The following is a 22,415-nucleotide window of genomic DNA, read 5'->3' as shown; positions in this document are numbered from 1 at the left end:
ATTTTTATTTTTATTTTTTTTATATATTCATATATTATCTGATTTAATTAAATTGGGTAATTAATTAAAATAATATGTTTGATTCACCACCACAAACATCGCCACCACCACCACCAATCCACACTACTACAAATAGACATAGAAATATAAATAATAATAATAATATATGGTTAGAAAAAGTTAAATTATTTGATTTCTATCCAAAAGTAGATGACGATGTACCAAGACAAAAATCCACATTTGGTGGTGTAGTTACAGTTGTTTGTTTACTTATTACAGCATATTTATTGATATCAGAGATTTATTTTTTTACATTCCCAGTTAGGGAGCATTCACTCAAAGTTGATGTTACAAGAGGCAATAGATTACCAATTAATATAGACATTCACTTTCCAAGATTGGTTTGCACAGATATCACCATAGATGTAGTCGATGGGATCGATGGTAAACCAATTAAAGATGCAGCTTATCAAATTGTTAAAGAAAGATTAGATTCAAAAGGTGTACCATTTGCAAAAGGTGTTGCCTTGGGTAAATATTTTAATTTTATAATTCAATAACAATTAACAAATAAATAAATAAATAAATAAATAAATAAATAAATAAATAAATAATTTTATTAAAATCCTAAATTATTAATTTTTTATTTTTTTTTTTATATAGCTGGTAAAAAAGGTATTTTTAGTAGTAGATGTACAGAATGTGAATTCCCAAAACAAAAAAAAGGTTCATCAGTATTTTTTAGACAAAAGTGTTGTAATAGCTGTGACGATCTTAGAGAGTATTATAGATTAAATAGAATTCCACAAAATTTTGCAGATGACGCACCACAATGTCTCATTGAAAGACCCATTCAAGATGATGAAGGCTGTAGAATCTATGGATCACTCCAAGTACAAAAAATGAAAGGTGATTTTCACATTTTAGCAGGTTTATCAGCAGATGAATCACATGATGGTCACGCACACCATGTTCATCGTATTACCAAAGAGAATATTGGAAGAGTTACCCAATTCAATATTACCCATCACATTCATAAGTTTTCATTTGGTGATGATATCGACGGTTTAATTAATCCATTGGAAGGTTTTGGAATTGTTGCACAATCATTGGCCGTTCAAAACTACTATATTCAAGTTGTACCAGCAATTTATAAAAAGAATGACTATGTTTTAGAAACCAATCAATACTCTTACACCTACGACTACCGTAATGTAAATGTTTTTAATTTGGGTCGTATTTTCCCAGGTATCTACTTTAAATACGATATGTCACCATTAATGATCGAAGTAGATCAAACTTCCAAACCAATTGTCGAGTTAATCACTTCAATTTGCGCCATAGGTGGTGGAATGTATGTTGTATTTGGTATTATATATAATATAACTTTTAAAATTTTCCAAAGAATAAATAAAAATAAAAAATAAAAAATAAAAAATAACAATAGTATTAATAAAATTATAAAATTATAAACCAATAAAATCGATTTATTTTTAATTAAATAAATGTATTTAAAATTAAATATTTCCATAAAAAATATCCATTTTTGTTTGTGTGGGGAAAAATTTAAAAATTTTTAAATGCGCCAAATCAAAAATTTTTTTTTTTTATTTTTTTAAAAATTTAATGTAATAGTTTTTTCTTTTTTTTTTTAAAATTATTTTAATGTTTATACAATATTGTTATCTAAAAATCATAAAAAAAATATACATATATAAAAATATAAATGATTATTTAAATTAATAACTATAGTTTTTACATTTCAATATAAATTTAATAAACACATAATTATATAAAATAGAGAAAAAAAAAAAGGGAAATAAAAGAGAAATGGATACAAATGAAAACTATCCACCAAATTTATATAACAAAGTTAATTTATTAAGATTTCAAAAACCAGTGACAACACCACCAACGACAATATCAAGTGGATCTGCATCATCCACACCTTCTTCTACTGGACCAACTTCGTCTTCATCATCATCAATTAGCAGATACTCAATTATAGCAAATTCACTATCACCACAACATAACCAACAGCAACAACAACACAACCAACAAGAGCAAGAACCATACAATGAATCAATGGAGCAAACACCATCACCTCCGCCACCACAGCAACAGAAATCTACTATTAAAAAATCATTAACAGAATGGTATCAATTAATTGAAAGTGAAATGATTAAATTTAGAGATCCAAACAATAGAGCACCGGAATTTATCAAATATCTTACTCAAATTTTCCAACAAGCATGTGATAACCTAGAACATAAAAACTCTATAGAATTTACTTCTATTTTATTTAATCGTGCAATATTTCAAAGGTAATACTCGAAAATTAAATTATATAAATTTTAACATGGATATCTTATTAATAAAAAATTTTTTATAGTGAATGTGGTGATGACGATGACTCAAAAGGAACATTAAAATATATGAAAGTTTTAAAAATGAAAAGATCAGATATCTACATATTATTGGCAAAATTAGAAATGAAAAGTTTTAATTTCTCAAAGGCAAGATCAAATATTAATCGAGCCATTCAAAAGAAAATATCACCCACCAAGGATCTAGAGGATTTCTTAAGGGTCATTGATAAAGAAGAGGAGGACTTTAAAAGAAATGGTGGTAATAATATGAATATCTATAGTACCATGGAAAATGACCAACCAATGGTAATTAATCTCCAATCCTCATTTAACCAGCAGCAACAATCACAGCAGCCAATGAGTACACCAGTTCATTCGAATAACTTTGCCCCTTCCAATTCATCAGTTTTAACAAATAGAAATAGAATCTCTACTTTACCAACACCCACATCAAAGCTATCAATTAAACCAATTGGTTTAACTTCACAACCCTTAAGAGTAAAAAATAATTCAAATTTAAACAATCAATCAATAGTTATGATGGAAAGTGATGAGATGGAGGATGATACCAAACCAACCAAAAAAGATCAAGAGTTTGAAAATAATGAAAGTGGTGATGACGATGATGATGACGATGACGACGGCAATGATAGTGGTGAAGACGATGGTGAGGAGTATGAAGAAAAACAAGAAAATCAAATAAATCCATCATTTAATCATAGTAACTTATCAATAAAAAATAATAATAATCCAACATTTATACCAACTATAACACCAACAGCATCATTAAATAATAATCAAAACAACAACCAAAATAATGTATTAATAGATCCACAACAAAGAAGAAGCTCAATACAAAATCAAAGAGCAAATAAACCACCAGTAATTCCTCCACCATCAAAAATTAAACAACAACAAGAACAACAGCAACAAAAGCAATTACAACAACATGAACAACAAAAGCAACTATTACAAGAACAACAAAAGCAATTACTCCAACAACAACAACAACAACAGCAACAACAACAACAACAACAAGAAATACAAAAACAAAATCAAGCCCAAGCAACAACAGCTCAACAAAAACAAAAATCAATACCACAGCAACAACAGCAACAACAGCAACAAAGCTTTGAGGAAAATTTTGATAAACAAAAATCATTCGAAATTGCTAAAAGTTGGAGTGAAGTTGCAATGGTAAATAATAAACCGTATTTAAGAATCGAATTTATAGGTAAAGGTGGTAGTGGTAAAGTTTATAAAGTTTTAAGCCATGATTTAAAAATTTATGCATTAAAATATGTTTGTTTAAGGTAAATAAAATAATAATTATAATTAAAAATAATTAATAATAATAATAACTAATTTATACTTTTATTTATAATTTCAAAGATCTGATCAAAGTGAAATCGAAGCACAATTAAATGAAATAGAAATGTTAAAAAGATTAAGAAAAAGAATTAATATTATTCAACTAATAGATTATGAAGTGAACATTTCAAAGGCATATATTTTATTGGTTTTAGAATTTGGAGAAATCGATTTATCTAAACTTTTGCAAAGACTTCAAACACCAACCAATGTTAATTTCATTCGTATTTATTGGCAACAAATGTTACAAGCAGTGCATACAATTCACGAAGAAAAAATTATCCATGGTGATTTAAAACCAGCAAATTTTGTATCGGTTCAAGGAAGTCTAAAGCTAATTGATTTTGGTATCGCCAAAGCAATTCAGTCTGATGATACTACAAATATTATTAGAGATAGTCAAATTGGTACCATTAATTATATCTCACCAGAAGCTCTAATCGATACCTCTCAAGGTGCTGGCTCTAAGCAGTGTATGAAGCTAGGTAGGGCTAGCGATATTTGGTCTTTAGGTTGCATTCTCTATGAAATGGCCTTCGGCTATCCTCCATTCAAGAACTTTTCAAACATGTTTATGAAGTACCAAGCAATTATAAACCCCAATCATATAATCGAATTTCCTAAACATCCAAATGAAAATTTAGTAAATGTTTTAAAACTTTGTTTAAAGAGAAATCCTCAAGAAAGACCCACAATTCCAAAACTTTTAGAGCATGACTTTTTAAAACTTTAAAAGAACAACCTATATATTATTTATCATAAAATTTTATTTAAATTTTAAATTTAATTATTTACAATTAAATAAAATTATTTAAAACTATTTTTTTTTTGCATTATTAAAAAAATAAATCTTTAAATTTGTTTTAAAGTATAAAATAAAATTTGTATTCATTAACAAAAATATTTCAAAAAATTATTAAATAAATTTCTACAAAAATATTTCAAAAAATAATTAAATAAATATGTCAAAGAAGCCTTCTTAGCCGCTGTTCCAAATAAGAAAATTGTTTTTGTGGATGCTGATCAAAAATTACCATACTGGCAATACTCATTCGCTGATGGTAACTGTATGTAATCTCATTCCGTCCAAAGATCTGTAACACCAATGATGTATTCACCGCTAAATTAGAAACTCTTCTTCCTTCACAAGGCACCTACTCTTAAATGACCCGTTTAAATAAAAGAAAATCAAGCTAAAATGGATGCAAATTTAGCAGCTGTTAAAAAAGCAATGAAATCCGATGTCGACTGGACCATCGACCAAGAATCATTAGAAGCCGTTTACCCACATGTTGCTTCCGATTTAAAAAATAGTTTTGGTTATATTTTTGCAGGTGTTGTCGAAAAGGTTGCAGCCAATCTCGCTAAACGTTGTGCTGATGAAATGGTATTAGAAGCGCTGTGCAAGAAACCACCTCAAATCGTACTATTGTTATTAAACACAATACCACACAAAATGGATATTGGTTATGGTCATTCGAAAACGGTAATTTAGTAATTTCATTCAAATCCATTACCAATACTAAGGATGTTCAAACTATTTTGGTGATGAAAAAAAAAAAAAAATATTATAAAAATAAAAAATTAAAAAAAAAATAAAAATAATTTTTAGTATTTTTAATTATTTACTTCAAAACAAAATATAATTATTTATTTATTTTTAATTTTTCCCTAAAAAATAAAATATATAGTTATACAATATATGTTTATTTATATATTTAATTTTTTACCAAATAAATAAATAATTTACTTTTTTATAAAAAATACCAAATCTAATGTAAAAAAAAAAAATTAAAATGGTATATAATAACTTTAATAGTAGTAAGGAATCTTTTCATATAATTTAAAACTGTTATTAATTAATTTTTTATATTATAATAATCAACCACACACTTTTTACATATACTTTTAACACACTGTTTAATTTTTTTAAAATTTTTTTTTTTAAAAATCAATAAATGCTAGCATTGTCAATGATTGTTTAGATTCCATTTCTTTTTGTGGTTGAGCTTTAAATTTTTTAATTTTTTTTTAATTTACTTTTTTCTTTTTTAGTGTTTCGATTATTTTTTTTTTATTTTTTTTTAATTTACATTTTTTTTATTGTATTTATAAAGAATTTTTTTTTTTTCTTTATTATTTTATTCACATACAAATAATCATATACATACAAATAATCATATACTTTTATTTTTTTATAATAATAATCTACACATTCAATAACTATTTATTAATTACCATTTAAAAATGATTCAATTAATGATTATTTTTTATATATTATTTTCTATTATTATAATTTTTTCATTAGTTTATTTAATTAATAAATATTTAGCAATCAATAACAATTACAATAATAATAACAATAATAATAGCAACAATAATTACAACAATAATAATGGCAATATATCCTACAGACAACATTATAACACAATCAACAATAATTTAGCTGATCAAATAATAATAATAGCAATAATAATAGCAACAATAATTACAACAATAATAACAATAATAATAGCAACAATAATTACAATAATAATGGCAATATATCCTACAGACAACATTATAACACAATCAACAATAATTTAGCTGATCAAATTCATATTCACCAAAACCCCCAAAATATAAGATCAAACCATCAATCCCCACTAAGCCAATTTGTTTCCACATGTGCACCATCACACCATCAGCCAAAATCACAATTTTTCAACTCAATTTCTTCTCAAATAATTAATACCCCAAATCCACCACCAATTCTATCTACTCCATCAGCAAATGTATCAAAAACCTATGCATCTCCATCTACTCCATTACCAATAGTATCAAAAACCTCTGCATCTCCATCTGGTCCATCACCAATTGTATCAAAAACCTCTGCATCTGTCAATAAACCAACTGAAGATGACTTCCCAGATTTAGGTCAAGAAAAGAAACCAAGACAACCAAGACAACAATCCCCACCACAAGAATTACGTAACGATCCATTTTTTGAATCTGATTCACGTAACAGCTCTGCAGGTTCATCATTATCAAAAAGAAAAACATTCAGAAAGCCAGTATCAAGTACTATTTCTACAAGGGAACCAACATCAACTGGCAATCATCCAATGAAGAAGAGACCATTGGAATTTGATAATGAAATAAGTAATGATGATGAAAAAATTTTCAAAAAACATAAACTCGAGGATGAAGAGAGTTTAAATGCAGTAAAACAATTTGTTGAAATGGAGTTATTAAAAAAAGAAAAAGAAAGAGAAGAAATAGAAAAATTGGAAAGACTTAAAACAATAGAAAGAATACAAAAAGAATATAGAGAAAGGGCAGAAATAGAAAAAGCCCAAATTTTAGAAAGAGAAAGACAAATTAAAGAAGGATTAGAAAGAATAAGATTAGAAAGAATCCAATTAGAAAGAGAGCAAATAGAAAAATCAGAAAGATCAACATTACAAAGAATTCAAAAAGATAGAGAAAGAGCAGAAAAAATAAGAGAAAGAGAGGAAATAGAAAGAGCAAGACAAGAGCAAAGAATAAGAGAAGAAGGACAAAGACAAAGGGAAGAGAGAGCAAGTGAAGAAAGAATCCAAAGGGATAGAGAAGAAAGAGAGAGGGAAGAAAGAGAATAATTAGAAAGAGAGAATTTGGATAGGGAACGTTCAGAAAGTGATGACAAATGTACAATTTGTCTTAATTTTATCGATACTAATGAAATGGGCATAATCGATTGCCTTCATAAATTTTGCTACATATGTACAACGAATGGTCTAAACGTATGAAAACCTGCCCAAACTGTAGAGAAGAGTTTAATGACATTATAGTAAGTAATTTACACATTCATATTTATACTAAATAAATATATACTAATTAATTTCATTATTAATTTATGCAGAAAGTAGTATCTAATGCCTAAATTTAATGCATGTATCCCATTAGTTCAACTTTACAGAAAAAAGTTCTAAATTTTCCATGGTCGTATATAAAAACAACTCTTAAGGTAACAATAATGTTAATATTGACATAATTATTTTTTATTTTTAAAAATTAAAGAAACTAATATTTAATTTTAATTTTTTAAGTTATTCTATTACTTTCTTCAGTATCAACATATTTTAATTCTCTAATCAAATATTGGGTTTTTGATTACTCTTATTCAAAGTCAACATGTTCTTGTTTTTTTCTTTTTCCATATCTGCTCATTTTAAGTCACAATCAAACACTGGGTTTTTCTTTTCATTTTCAGTATCGGCATAATATAATTCACAAATCAAATATTGGGTTTCTATTTATTCTTTCTTTTCCAAGGTCACAATCAAACACTGGGTTTTTCTTATCTTTTTCAGTATCGCCATAATATAATTTACAAATATCGGGGTTTCTATTTATTCTTTCTTTTCCAAGGTCAACACGTCTTAAGTCATTAATTAAACATTGGGGTTTTTTTTTTTTTTTGGTATCAGCTCATATAAAGCAAATTATTGGGGTTTATCTCGTTTCTTTTTCAGTATCAGCTCATTTTATGTCACAAATTAAACATTGGGGTTTTTGTTTAATCTTTGTAATTATTGTTTTCAAATTGGTTTATCAAACTATCCATCCACTATCAAACCGCCTACGCCAACGTCAATAGCAAATTTAAATTTTTATATTTCAACTTTAGATCTTTAATTAAAAAATAACTCAATTATTAGAAAATAAAAAATAAAATTAATTAAAGTTTTGTATAATAATTAAAATAAATAATTTTTTATTAAAATGTATTTTATAATTTTTTTTTTATTCTAAAGGTAAAATTATTTACCGTTTTACCATTTATGTAAAGGGATTCTATTTGGATAAAAACACCCACTTTCACATGAGCTAGTTTTCTATTTTACTAATTGGTTTATTTACAGTACTATTATTATAATTATTTCCATTCTTGAATTTTAATTGCTTTTTTTCTCTTTTTCTTTTCTTTCTTTTTCAAATTTCTCTTTTTCTAATTTTTCTTTTTCTTTTTCTTTTTCTAAATTCTCTTTTTCTATTTGCTGTTTTTCTTTTTGTTCTTTTATTAACCTTAAAGCTTTATTTAATTCATTTTGAGTTTCTTTATTATTTGGATCCTGGTTTAAAATATCATGATGTGAAAGTGGGTGGTTATTATCCACTGTCAATAGTTTATTTTACCCATTCTGAATTAGAAACAAGTATATAATAACTTTTTCCTATAATTGATCTATCTGTTTTCAAAGTTACTTTTTTATAAGGAAAATTCTTGGCGAATCTATGAACATTTTTATTGACCTTTTACCTGCTTCCTGGTAAGTATAAAATATAACTCTAATATAAACTAATATTTAAATATATATATATTTAAATAGCATTTAAAAAGTATAATCATTATGGAAGAAAATGTGAAGTTTAATTATTGCCAGTGTTATTTCTCCACATTTATGATTGATTTAATAATTATTGCCAGTTACAAATCAAATTTCTGGAAAACATTAGTCCCCTAATCGACGGGAAGAAAACAACAAAAACAAAAAGTTCTGGAGAAGAGGGGTATCGATCCCCTTACCTTAAGGAGGTCTGATGTTGCTGTATTATTGCAAACCTTACGCTCTACCATATGAGCTACATCCCCGGATATGATTCTTTGTAAGTTTTTGCATATTTTGGAAAAAATTATTCATATACAATAAAAAATTATTCCACATGGATTTGTTAAAAATAAAAAATATTATAAAAAAACAATATCACCAAATAAATTTGTAATATAATTTTAAAATTCTCCATTTTCATCATTATTTAATCTGTAAAGTAAATAATGGAATTGTATAAATAAAATTTTAGTAAAAAAGAAATTAAATTTTATTTAAATATCTATAAAATTTTTATTTTTAAATTAAAAAAAAAGGATTTTTATTTAAAAGTAAACTACTTTAGGTTGTTGGTTTTGTTGTTGATTTGGTTGCATCATTTGATTTTGTTGCATCATCGGATTTGGTTGCATCATTTGATTTGGTTGATTTCTTATCATCATATTATTATTAACTCCCATATTCATACCCATGCCGTTGTTCATACTCATGCCGTTGTTCATACCCATACCGCCGTTCATACCCATGCCATTGTTCATACCCATACCGTTGTTCATACCCATTCCATTGTTCATATTATTATTACTATTGACTGCAAAACCTGTATTATTATTTGGTGATGGTTGAGAAGGTCTGAAACCACTGTTATTGTTATTATTATTACTATTACTACCATTACCGGATAAACCCATTGCTATATTTAGACCACTGAAGCTATTATTAAAATTATTCATATTATTACCATTACTATTATTGTTGTTACTGCTATTCATACCGGTGTTCATATTCATATTCATACCCATGTTATTGTGCATACCACCAAAGCCCATACCATTATTCATATTATTGTTGTTTTGCATTCCACCATTCATACCCATGTGCATGTTCATACCAATGTTGCTATTATTATTCATGTTATTGTTCATAACACCCATGCCACCATTCATGGCACCCATACCCATATTGCCATTCATTGGTCTATTAATTGGAACCAATGGACCGGCGCTACTACCCCCGCTATTCATTTTTGGTGGTGGCATACCATTGCTGTTACTTAGACCAACATTATTAGCAATATTAAAACTAAAGTCGTTCATATTATTATTAAAGTTATTAAGATTTTGGTTATTTTGATTTTGGTTTGATTGAAAAGCTGCTTTAATTTGTAAGGCTCTTTCGTTGTAAGCTGGATCAAATGGGTTATGGTAATTAGTTGGGTTACCAAATTGGTGAGTTGATGGATTAACTTGTAATGGCTGCATTTGAATAGGTTGTTGTGGTTTTTGTTGTTGGAATTGTTGTTGTTGTGATGGTTGTGAAACTGTTGTAACACTAAATGGGTCCAATGGGTCCAAAGCAGGTTGTGGTGGAGCTTGAAGTTGTAATTGTTGTTGTTGTTGTTGTTGTAATGGTTGTTGTTGTTGTTGTTGTGTTGGTTTTGATAAAAATGGATTTGAATTTGAAGAAGAAGTATTATTTGATTGTGGAGCAACACCAGCAAATAAATCATCATCGAAACTAATTAACTCTTCATTTTTTCTATTATTGTTATTATTGCCTGTATTACTGCTATTATTATAACTACTAGTGTTATTGTTATTATTATTATATTGGTTTGAACCATAACTACTCTTTCTTCCACCACTACTAGTTGTGTTGTGACTATTATAATTATTGTTTTTATATGAAATGCTGTTTTGTGAAGAGGTTCTACTATTATTATTATATGATGCATCATCGTCATCCTCGAGGTCTCTTAAGTATTCCTCTAAACCTTGAACTACAGTTGATGGAGCTGGTGATAATTGTGGTAAATCAATATGGAATTTTCTACGAGATGAACTGAAAAACTCAATAATGGCATCAGTCTCTCTCATAAATACCTTATAAATATCCAATGCCTTTGTTGCATCCCTTTTAGTCATATTGAAATATAATTCTATAATAATAAAAGAATTGTTAATAAAATATTTATTTATTTATTTATTTATACAATAAAATACAATATACTTTACCTAAAATATTTAATACAGCGTCATTTAAATTACAGTACATTTTAAAACTATCCTTTAATAATAATTCAAAGGCATTGATAGTTATAATATTATCACAAACTTCTTCGACATGGGTTCCTAAAAGAGCATCAAACTGTCTTTGCATCTTTGGAATTCTATTTAAAAGTTGTTCAATTGTTAAACCCTTTGATGAAAATGTATCTTTGTCAAACTCTTGTCTCATTTCTCTAAATGCGAAAACCTTTTCTTCCAAATATTGCGAATAACGTCTAATAAAGACAGATTGTTGATGTGCTTGAGTGGAAGTCATATCTGTAAATCTGCCTAATGGGAACACATTTCCTCTGTGTGTTAAATCTTCAAGAAATCTAATATTTCCACCAGATAAAACTCTATGAAAAACAATTAAAGTTTTTAAAACAATCTATATAAATTATTGAAATTAAAATCTGTTAGATTATTATTTCCATTATTATTTTATGACTATTATAACTATTATTTAAATATTTACAATCCAATCTGGCTCTTCCATTCTTCTTAACAAAGCTTTATAAAGCTCTCCAATTGGGCCAAGTCTTTCGTGGGTATAAATAATTAACTCTATAATAAAAAATAATTAATATAGAAGAAAAAAATAAATAATAATATAAATTAGCTTTACTTACTTCTAACATGTTTTTCTTTTGGAATCTTAATAAAATTTAAAATAATTTGTTAGTATATTCAAATCTGTGTATAAAAAAAAAAAAAAAAAAAAAAAAAGATATTTTACTCTAAGTTTATGTCTAGTTGCTTTAATAACACTTTTATCTAAATCGTTAAAACTTGCTCTAACAATGTTAGCTTGATCAAGGGCTTTACCCCATGTATTTGACATTTTATTTATTTAAAATGACTTATTATTAAGTTATCGAATTAAAAAAAATATAATAAAATAAAATTTATAAAATAAAAAAATTAATAATATAAAAAATTTAAAAAAAAATTAAAAAAAAAAAATTAAAAAAAATTAAAAAAAATAAAAAAAAAAAAAATTAAAAAAAATAAAATTATTTAAAAAATATTTTTATATGTATATTGGCACTTCCAAATATATATATATTAAATTTTAACTTTTTATAATAGAGAAGTTTTAAAAAAGGAATTATTTTATTATAAATTCTTATTTTATTCAATTGAAAAAATATTTATATATCATTCGTATTATTTTTTTGAAATTTAAAAAAATAAAAAAAAATAAAAATAAAAAAAAAGAAAAGAAAAGAAATTTTTTTTAAAAAAATAAATTTGGATGAAAATTTTAATATTTTGCTTTGTTGGTGGGTTTTATGATGAAAAAAAATAAATAAAAACAATCATTGCATCTACCACTCACATGCATATAATTGGGGGTGGTAACAATTGGAGCCAATTATAAAATGCACAACACATGAACATACACATACACAATCACATACATATACACATATACACATACACATACACATACACAATCACTCACACATAAATTTTTAAAGAGTAATTATGATAGATTTAATTTTTTTTTTTTTTTTTTTTTTTTTTTTTAAAATTATTATTGACTTTATAATAAAAAGAAGATATTATTAAAACAACAAATGAATTAATATGATCATTTCCAGTAAATTTTTTTTTTCAAGCCCAACAATATTTATAATAATAAAATGATATGCAAATTTATATGTAATAAAAACTATGATAGTTTGTGATTTCGTATAAACACCAATAGTCTTTTTTTTTTAAAAAAAAAAGAGAAAAAAAATATAAAACACTTGAAAAGGTTGTGAATACAAACAAAAAAAAAAACCAACTCATCATTAAAAATCATTTTCATCAATATCTTTATTATTATTAGTTTAGATTATATAAAAAAGTGAAGAAATTTTTTTTTTTTTTGTAATCTCTTTAATGAGATAAAAAAAAAAAAAAAATATACAACTTGTAGAAACATTGTAAATGGATAACAGAATAAATTCAATCAATGAAGGAGTATATCATAACAAAAATACTCATTATATGTAAAAACCAAACCAATAATAAAGAAAAAAATCTCACCAAAAAAAATAAACCAACACATCCACCACCTCTCCAAAAAAAACAGCAACATTCACGTACACACACCACAAAACTAATTTTCTCACCCCCATTAAAAAACAAAAAAAAAAATAAAAAAAAAAATAAATATTAAAATAAAATAAAATTAGAACTAAGCTGAATCTATATCAAAAATCAAAATGAAAAAAAAAAAAAAAAGATTTTTTTCTTAAATCTTTGCATAAAGTTTTTTTTCAATTTTATTTTATTTAATTTTATTTATTATTTTGGTGCAGACAGAAAAACCATTCACAATATTCACAATCAAATTTGTTAATTTTAATAATATGAAATAATTTTTTCCCTCTTCTCAAAATTATTTCCAACTCTTTAAAAAAAAAAATAAATAATTATGATCCAAATCTTCCCCTAATAACTTTTTATTAATCACTAATAAAATTAAAATTAATATTGATTTAATTTTTTTAATTTTAAAAAAAAAAAAAAAGAAATTAAATTTCTTTTTTCTTTTTTTTTTTTTTTTATTTTTTTTTATTATATCCTTTTAAAATATAAATAATAATAACATTAATTTTATAATACGAGAAATTTCATTCAATAAATATTCATTCAATAATAAATAAAAATAATAAAAATAATAATAATAATAATAATAATAATAATAATAAATACAAGTCGTTTTCACCACAATATCCTCAAAAACTCTAAACATATATAAATAAAAATGAAAAAAGAATTACCATTACCTGACCAAAGTGCTTTCATCGAATCAAACTATAATAAATATAAATCATATAGTCCCCCTAGAGCACCTATAAAAGATTATTTTAAAGATAACGATATTTTTTGTACAAATATAAACAATTTAAATATAGACAACATAGAAAATAATTTTAACAACAATAATATAAATAATAGCATAATTATAAATAATAAAATAAGAAATAGAAGTTTTGTCATAAACAGTACTAGTAGTATGCAAAATATTAATAACAGTAATCATAACAGTAATAATAATAGTAACAGTGCTTTTGATTGTGCAGATATAAATGTAAAACCTTGCGATTTTTTATAGTAAGTAATTTCATCATAAAATATCACAGATTTTTTTTTCACCCTCCTAATTAATTTTTTTTTAATAAAATTAGCGAACTTGCCAAAATGTAAAAGTGATGAAAATCTTTGGGAAAAAAATTGTAAATAGCAATGTATATAAATTTAAAAAACTTGTAATTAATAAGGAACAAAAAAAAAAAAAGAATTGTATATTATAAACAAAAAAAAATTAAAATAATAAATAGAAAATAAAAATCTTAAAAACCTAAAAACCTAAAAACCAAAATACTATATTTTAGATATAATATTATTTATAAGATAAAAAAAAAATTGACTATTTTTATTTTTTATTTTTTTTTTTATTTTTTTTTTATTTTTTATTTTTATTTTGTGATATTATTTAATTTAAATTATTTTATTTATTTATTTTGGTGAAAGGGTAGCAGCGGCAATTGCTTCACGAGCTTTTTTACCAATATTGACAACTTTACCAAAAGCGATGGTTTTAGTTGAATCACGTAAAGTGAATCTTGATAATTGTGGATTAACAGAGAATTCTTCTAAACAAACTGGTCTACCTAAAATTAAACGACATTTAACAGCATCACCGACTTTACAGAAAGTTGGTTTTTGTTTTTTCTCTTCATTGGTCTTCATATCGATGGTGGCAATTAATGATTTAACTCTAACATCTTCGACGGCAGTGTGAGCATGGAAAATTGAAGTAAAATCTGGGGAGAATAATTTACGTTCTTCTGGTAAATCGAGAATGTAAACAATGGCTTCAATTTCAGAGACGACTGGTACTGGTCTATTAATTTCGGCTAAAATACTACCTGGACGAATAACATCATCTTCAATACCCTTGAGTGCAATGGTAATGTTTTCACCTGGACGAGCAGTCTTGAAGCTACAAATATCACCAGTTAATGAAACGACATCAACCTTATATTTACCTGGCATAATATGAATACTTTGACCGACACTGATGGTACCTGATTCGACTTTACCAATAACATTGACAATACCTCTGTCTTTGTATGAGGTGGTGATTGGAATTCTAAGGGCACCTTCGATGTTACGTTCGATTGGTGGTAAATTGTCGAGGGTACCAATTAATGATGGACCATTATACCAGCTGCAAACGCCTGGTTTTAATGGATCTTTAACATTTAATGTACCGTAACCTGAACCTGGAATGAATTGAACATCCTTTTTAAGATTCCAACCACATTTCTTTAAGTGAACTGAAAGTTTTTCGACGATTTCATCGTAACGTTCTTTGCTCCATTGTACTGATGGTTCGTCCATTTTATTAACGAAAATTACAAGTTGTTTAAGACCAATCATTTTAGCTAAACGGGCATGTTCAACAGTTTGACCACCATCAACACCAGCTTCAAATTCACCCTTCTTTGATGAGACAACTAAAATACCAACATCAGCTTGAGCAGCACCAACAATCATATTTGGTACGTATAATCTGTGACCTGGAGCATCCAAAATTGTGAATCTTTTCTTTTCAGTTTCAAAATGTGCACGACCAACTTCAACAGTTTTACCTTTGGTACGTTCTTCTTCATTGGTATCCATAATATATGCGAAAATCCAACTTTCACGATGGTTTTCCTTTGCTTCTCTTTCGTATTTGGCAAGAGTGTGTGAATCAACTTGACCTGTTAAAACCATAATTGAACCTGAAAGGGTTGATTTACCTGCATCTACGTGACCTAAGAAAACTAAATTTACATGTTCTCTTGAATCTTCTGGTAAATCTATTTTAATGTCTGCAACTTTGTTGGTGGTGCTTGTAATTTCCTCCTCATCATCTTCAATATCGTCATCTTCGATTTTAAATACTGATTCTGTGGTTTTGGTTTCTTCTGTTTTTGGTGGTTGTTCAACAACTTTTGGTTTTTCTTCAACAACTGGTTTTTCTTCCTTTGGTGGTTGTTCTTCAGCAGCTGGTTCGGCTGGTTTGGCACCAAAACCTTTTGGGACAAATGAACTGGCGTTTGGGTTTAATTTTAAATTCATTATTTTTTTAATTAAATATATATAATATTAATTTAAAAATATACACAAAATAAAAAATAAAAAATTATTTAAAAAAAAAAAAAAATAATTATTTTTAAATCAAAAAAAAAAAAAAGAAAAAAAATTTTAAAAAAAAAAATTAAAAAATAATTAAAAAAAACGAAAAAAAAATAAATAATTGTATTAATATAAAATTTTATATTTAATGTATTCTTATAATAACTTTAATTACTTTTTATTATTTAGTCACATGATAAAGAATATTCTTTTTATTATTTTTTATTATATTATAAATTCTAATATATTTAAATTATTTTAAAAAAAAACTATTTATACAAAAAAATTTGAAAAAATTGTGTGTGGATTAATTATAATTTCCCTTTTTTTTTTTTGGAAATTATTTCGAAATGTTTGTTAATTAAAGTTAAATTTTAAATTACAATAAAATAATAATAAAATAAAATTTAAAAAAATGGATATTTTCCCGAAAAAACGATTACATCTTCATTTTATCTTTTTTTAAAAAAAAAAACTAAAAAAATTAAAAATTATAATTAATTATTAAATAAATATCTTTTAGGATAATTATTAAACAAATAAAGATAATGCAGAGAAAATTAATTAATTAATTAGTTTTTTTTATTTTTTTTTTTATTTTTTTATTTTTATTTTTTTATTTTTTTTTTAAAAGCGAATTAAATTTTTTTTTTTTTCATTTTTATGATTTAATATGCACCATGATTAGAAATATACTATTTAATAATAAAAACATCAATAATATTAAAAAGTTTAGGGGATTTTGTAGTTTAAGCGAAAAATACGGTGGTAAACCAGTAGATTTAGTGTTTAATGTTCAAAAACCATCACATTTAAAACCAACCGATAATCAAAATGTTAAAAATATTATAATTCTTCATGGTTTATTTGGTGCTGGTGGTAATTGGAAAACCATTTCACCTAAAATTGCAGATAATACAAATTGTAATGTTTTTCAAGTCGATCAAAGAAAGTAAGCTTAGTAAAAACAGTTATGCACATAGATTAAAATTTTTTATAAACGTATTAACAATTTATTTTCAACCAATTCTATTTAGTCACGGTATTAGTCCACATACTAATGAATTTAATTATAAAGTAATGTCAGATGATATTGGTAGATTAATCGAAAAAGAAAATTTAAATGATGTATCAATTATTGGACATAGTATGGGAGGTAGAGTTGCAATGTTATATGCATTATTGTATCCAGAAACTATTAATAAATTGGTGATTGTGGATATATCACCATCACATTTAAAGAGTCACACTATTATGGAGTTTAGGGAATATTTGGAAAGAATGGATAGTATGGATGTAAAGAATTTAAAAAATAGAAAAGAAGCCGAGGATTGGTTGGCACCAGTTGTACCAGAGAGAGGTGTAAGATTATTTTTATTAACCAATTTAATATTAGGTGATAATGGTCACTATCATTGGAGAATCAATATCAAAGGTCTTTTGGAAAAAATTGATAATGTTGCATCTTTTCCAACACCAACAGAAATTAGCGAAATGTCAACATCAAAAACCAATAAATATACCAGACCAACCTTATTCATAGCAGGTGGTAAATCTCATTTCATACGTGATCAAGATACTCAATTAATTAATTCATATTTCCCAAATTATGAATTGGAGGTGGTTCCAAATGCAGGCCATTGGGTTCATGCCGAAGATCCAAAAACCTTTGTACAAATTGTTTCAGATTTTATAAATAAAGATAATTAATAAAATAGAATATTTCTTTATATAATATTAATTTTCTTTCCCCATAAATATGTTTTTTTTTTTTTTTTTTTTAATTTTAATTTTAATTTAAAATTTTTTTTTTTTTTTTCATTTTCACAAAAAACTTTTAATATGATCAGAAATTTAATATTTAATAAAAATAATTTAAATAAAATAAGGCAGTTTTGTACATTAACAGATGGGAAACCGGTAGATTTGGTATTTCATGTACAAAAACCATCACATTTAAAACCAAATGATAATCAAAGTGTTAAAAATATTATAATTCTTCATGGTTTATTTGGTGCAGGTAGTAATTGGAAGAGTGTTTCACATAAAATAGCAGATGGTACCAATTGTACTGTTTTTCAAGTCGATCAACGAAAGTAGGTAGTAAACCATTCATCACCACATATGGTTTTTTCTCATACTAATAAATTTTAATTATTATAGCCATGGTGCAAGCCCACATACTAAAGAGTTTAATTATAAAGTAATGTCAGATGATATAGATCAAATAATTAAAAAACAAAATTTAAATGATGTAGCAATTATTGGACATAGTTTAGGAGGTAGAGTTGCAATGTTATATTCATTATTATATCCAGAAACCATTAATAAATTAGTAGTTGTAGATATTTCACCATCACATTTAACCAGTCATTCAATAGCAGAGTTTAGAGGGTTTTTAGAAAGAATGGATAGTATGGACCTTCATAATATAAGGACTAGAAAACAGGCAGAGGAATGGCTAGAGCCTGTGATTACAAATAAGGGTGTAAGATTATTCATTTTAACTAATTTAATATTGGGTGAAAACGGTCAATTTCGTTGGAGACTCAATATCAAAGGTTTGTTAGATAAACTCGATAACATCAACACCTTCCCAACACAATTGGAAATCACAGAAATGTCATCAAACAATAAATCTGGTACTTTTTCGAAAGATACATTATTTATAGTGGGTGAAAAAAGTGGTTTTTTAGAAAAGAACAAAGATACAAGTGTAATGTATTCCTATTTTCCAAATATAAACGATATAGTGGTAGTTCCTAATGCTGGTCACTGGGTCCATGCAGATAATGCTGACTTATTTTCTAAAATTATTTCAGAGTTTATAAATGATACAAAATTACAATAAAAATCAAAATTAAATAATTATTTATTTATTTATAAAAAGAAATAAAACTTTCTTATTTTATTATTTATTTAAATAAACTTTAATAAATAAATCATTGAAATCTTTTGTATTGTTATCTATATTATTATTACCTATTTTATCTATATTGTTATGTATATTACTATTTTCAGTTGAAATGATTTCATCTAAAACTTTTGAATTTTGGTCATTTGTTAATTGTAATGATTTTTTTAAATTTTTGATATAGTTAATAAATTGGATTGGGTAGTTTGAAGATTTCTTTAAATAGTGTTCGATGAATGATTTTTGTTTAATTGGTGGAAGGGGGGAAATGATGTTCATAATTGATGAGTGATTAAGAAGACCAATCTCTCTGGAGTATATACCAATAAATAGTTTTAGGTGGTTAATCATTTTTTTCTGTATCATGATTTGACAGGCTTCTTGGAAAAAGAAATTATTTGGGAATGGTTTCCATGAGTGAATATTTGAAATACTTTGGTTTAGTGGGTATACTCTACTGGCTATATTTGTATATAGTTTGAGCATTTCTGACTTTGATTCATATTCTTTACCCTTTAAAACCTCCAATGAATCTATGAGTGCATCTTTACTATACTGGAATTCATCATATTCAGAAAAGTTATTGGTTGGGTAATACTTTAGTTTCATTCTTAGAATATTTAAATTGGTATTTCCATTAGTTTCAATTCTTTTTAGATTGTTTAGTTGAGTTTCGCTGAGTTCTATATTTGAATTAAAAATTGCAGATGAAAATTTTGATAGTGATTTTGTTTCAATTGTAATATTATTATCCAACATAAAACCAAATAGATTCCATATCATTTCGGTGTTGTTCTTGCAATCACTTGATAAAACTTGTAACCAATAGTTGTAAAATTCATTTGACTTGTAAATTGATTTTGGTAGCTTTTGTGTCATTGAAAATAAATCACTCTTTGAGTTTTCGATATAGGTGGCCCAGTCACTGTTGGTTGTTAATAAATCTCTAAGTGGCATACTCTTTAACTTTAATATAAAATCGATAAATTTATTATTTCCATCCTCTAGCTCTTTAAAACTATTTCTAAATCTTTTAATTGCAGAGATGAAGGGTGGTGAGTGCGGTACGACGGTATAAAATAAATGTTTTTCTTTCAATAATTTATCTTCCCTTAGTTCAGAGTATTTGGTGGATTCTAAATCGAAATATTCTTTTTTTGCTGTTTTTATTTGGTTGATTGATAGTTCTTTATCAAGAGTTACAAGGTATTGCCTAAATTCTTCAATAAACTTTTTTCCATTTTGACTAACATTAATTGATTTTAATTGGCTGTGGTATGATAGTAGTTTGATTTTATTCTCTAAAATATCCATACTATTGTCTGTATTTGATGTAGAGTTAAATTCTTCAATATTTAATAATTTATCTGTCGCTTTTATTAATCTTTCTGTTGAGTAACGGTTTTTATATATAAGGTTCTTTGAGTTGTTTCCTGATTCTTTCTCTACCCAGAAATCTCTTGCTTGATGGTGAACGAATCGGTGATATTCTTTAAATGGTAAATAAAAGTCCATGGAGTCGTCTTTGATTTCGCTTTTTTTTACATCTGAAAAGTATAATGCATTGCCATAGCCATGATAATCGTTTTGCTCTAAGGCATATAGTATTACAGTGTCCAATAGGTCGTTTTTAAAGACATTATTATCGTTATTTGGACCTAAAAAGTTTTGATATAAATAGTTTTTGAGGTTTATTAAATTTCTATGGTGGGCATAAAAGTAGGCCATACCAATTACAATCGATTTATTTGAATCTAGAGGATCCTTATTTTTCTTATATGGCTCCATCATTTGCTCTAATAGTTCTATTTGGTTGGATTCTAGACATGCATTGATAACACAAATAAAAGAGGGCACTAAATAACGCGAGTCTTCGGTAATACCACTTGGAATAAAGAGGTCGACCAACATTTGATATAAAACTGGAAATTTGCATGATTTTATAAACAATATCTTTAATTCATATTCTTCTTTTTTAGTGATTTTTAATACTGGTGTTTTTAAAAATTTTAATATCTTTATATATTTATTGGTTTTATTATTATTTTTATTATTTTTATTATTTTTATTATTATCACTGATTTCTTCGATTTGAAAACTATATTTAAGTAATATTTCTGCATTTTTTTCTAAACCGAGATCTAAATAAAAATTACAAAATATAAAATTCATCCTTATGTCTATCAAATCGGACTCTAATAATATATTATAGATTTCCATAACTGACGATGATGACTTTGAATAAATAGCCCTTAAAAATTCTAAAAATTCATCTGATTTTAAATAAATTTTTGAAAATTGCTGTTTGTATTGGTCCACATTATTTCTAAAGAATATTATTGTTTCTTTTATATTGGTTGTTGAATCTTGAATATTATTATTACTGTTATCTATATTACTATTATTAAGTTGGTACAAAAGTATTGCTGAAAATGCTTTTATATTGATTCCGTTTTCAATATCATATTTATTATATTTTTTGATAGCTTCTTCAATTTGATTATTATTTAATAATGTTTCTATTGTACTAAAATCTTTTTTAAATTTTTTATGTAGTTCTTCAATTTGAATTTCATCAGATGATGTTGGAAGAGATTTATTATAGAGATCTTTTTTTGGTTTTTTAAAAATTCCAGTTTTATTATTTAAGTCTTTGGTTTTGATGTTATTATAATTATTGGTTTTTTTGATTGTTGGTGTGGTTATGGTTGTATAGAGTCGTGATGATTGAATATAAAGTGGTGTTGGAGATAAATTAATTTTCCAACACTGTACTTTCTTACAAAATCTATACATTATCAATAAATTGATGTTTATTTAAACATACAAATAAAATTAAAAATGATGAAAATAATTCAAATAAAAATTTGAAAAAAAAAAAAGATTTTTTTATTTTTTTTTATTTATTTTTTTTTTAATTTATTTTTTTTTTTCAAATTTTTTATTTTTA

At 25.5% G+C, this 22,415-nt stretch overlaps 10 protein-coding genes across 10 annotated transcripts; 6 read left to right on the top strand and 4 right to left on the bottom strand.

Moving 5' to 3' along the window:
• Positions 1–74: 74 nt before the first annotated feature.
• On the top strand, positions 75–1,771 carry DICPUDRAFT_80570 (uncharacterized protein; the record flags this gene model as incomplete). The annotated part of the gene is made up of 3 exons (XM_003289759.1): positions 75–531; positions 664–1,354; positions 1,753–1,771. The coding sequence occupies 3 exons, from the start codon at positions 75–77 to the stop codon at positions 1,769–1,771; spliced, it is 1,167 nt and encodes a 388-aa protein (XP_003289807.1).
• A 59-nt stretch (positions 1,772–1,830) lies between these two features.
• DICPUDRAFT_154263 (uncharacterized protein) lies at positions 1,831–4,473 on the top strand (the record flags this gene model as incomplete). Its single annotated transcript, XM_003289758.1, has 3 exons — positions 1,831–2,324; positions 2,393–3,682; positions 3,762–4,473. 3 exons carry the CDS (start codon positions 1,831–1,833, stop codon positions 4,471–4,473), a joined length of 2,496 nt encoding a protein of 831 aa, XP_003289806.1.
• A 465-nt stretch (positions 4,474–4,938) lies between these two features.
• DICPUDRAFT_154262 (uncharacterized protein) lies at positions 4,939–7,360 on the top strand (the record flags this gene model as incomplete). The annotated part of the gene is made up of 2 exons (XM_003289757.1): positions 4,939–5,234; positions 6,208–7,360. 2 exons carry the CDS (start codon positions 4,939–4,941, stop codon positions 7,358–7,360), a joined length of 1,449 nt encoding a protein of 482 aa, XP_003289805.1.
• Positions 7,361–8,659: 1,299 nt separating this feature from the next.
• Positions 8,660–9,342, bottom strand: DICPUDRAFT_154261 (uncharacterized protein; the record flags this gene model as incomplete). The annotated part of the gene is made up of 2 exons (XM_003289748.1): positions 8,660–8,836; positions 9,292–9,342. The coding sequence occupies 2 exons, from the start codon at positions 9,340–9,342 to the stop codon at positions 8,660–8,662; spliced, it is 228 nt and encodes a 75-aa protein (XP_003289796.1).
• A 237-nt stretch (positions 9,343–9,579) lies between these two features.
• DICPUDRAFT_98493 (uncharacterized protein) lies at positions 9,580–12,205 on the bottom strand (the record flags this gene model as incomplete). Its single annotated transcript, XM_003289747.1, has 5 exons — positions 9,580–11,252; positions 11,329–11,752; positions 11,840–11,928; positions 11,994–12,018; positions 12,101–12,205. 5 exons carry the CDS (start codon positions 12,203–12,205, stop codon positions 9,640–9,642), a joined length of 2,256 nt encoding a protein of 751 aa, XP_003289795.1. The 3' UTR covers positions 9,580–9,639.
• Positions 12,206–13,934: 1,729 nt separating this feature from the next.
• On the top strand, positions 13,935–14,646 carry DICPUDRAFT_98492 (uncharacterized protein). Its single transcript, XM_003289756.1, has 2 exons — positions 13,935–14,475; positions 14,550–14,646. The coding sequence occupies exons 1-2, from the start codon at positions 14,126–14,128 to the stop codon at positions 14,566–14,568; spliced, it is 369 nt and encodes a 122-aa protein (XP_003289804.1). The 5' UTR covers positions 13,935–14,125; the 3' UTR covers positions 14,569–14,646.
• A 234-nt stretch (positions 14,647–14,880) lies between these two features.
• On the bottom strand, positions 14,881–16,494 carry DICPUDRAFT_36325 (uncharacterized protein; the record flags this gene model as incomplete). The annotated part of the gene is made up of 1 exon (XM_003289746.1): positions 14,881–16,494. One exon carries the CDS (start codon positions 16,492–16,494, stop codon positions 14,881–14,883), a length of 1,614 nt encoding a protein of 537 aa, XP_003289794.1.
• A 737-nt stretch (positions 16,495–17,231) lies between these two features.
• On the top strand, positions 17,232–18,261 carry DICPUDRAFT_154256 (uncharacterized protein; the record flags this gene model as incomplete). The annotated part of the gene is made up of 2 exons (XM_003289755.1): positions 17,232–17,503; positions 17,589–18,261. The coding sequence occupies 2 exons, from the start codon at positions 17,232–17,234 to the stop codon at positions 18,259–18,261; spliced, it is 945 nt and encodes a 314-aa protein (XP_003289803.1).
• Positions 18,262–18,393: 132 nt separating this feature from the next.
• On the top strand, positions 18,394–19,402 carry DICPUDRAFT_154255 (uncharacterized protein; the record flags this gene model as incomplete). The annotated part of the gene is made up of 2 exons (XM_003289754.1): positions 18,394–18,647; positions 18,715–19,402. 2 exons carry the CDS (start codon positions 18,394–18,396, stop codon positions 19,400–19,402), a joined length of 942 nt encoding a protein of 313 aa, XP_003289802.1.
• A 60-nt stretch (positions 19,403–19,462) lies between these two features.
• DICPUDRAFT_154254 (uncharacterized protein) lies at positions 19,463–22,261 on the bottom strand (the record flags this gene model as incomplete). The annotated part of the gene is made up of 1 exon (XM_003289745.1): positions 19,463–22,261. The coding sequence occupies one exon, from the start codon at positions 22,259–22,261 to the stop codon at positions 19,463–19,465; it is 2,799 nt and encodes a 932-aa protein (XP_003289793.1).
• Between the last annotated feature and the right edge of the window lie 154 nt (positions 22,262–22,415).

This window comes from Dictyostelium purpureum (genome assembly GCF_000190715.1).
Source record: "Dictyostelium purpureum unplaced genomic scaffold DICPUscaffold_192, whole genome shotgun sequence".
NCBI classification, from domain to species: Eukaryota; Evosea; class Eumycetozoa; order Dictyosteliales; family Dictyosteliaceae; genus Dictyostelium; species Dictyostelium purpureum.
The sequence above is the reverse complement of the archived record's forward strand: the minus strand, read 5'-3'. Positions and strand labels throughout refer to the sequence as shown.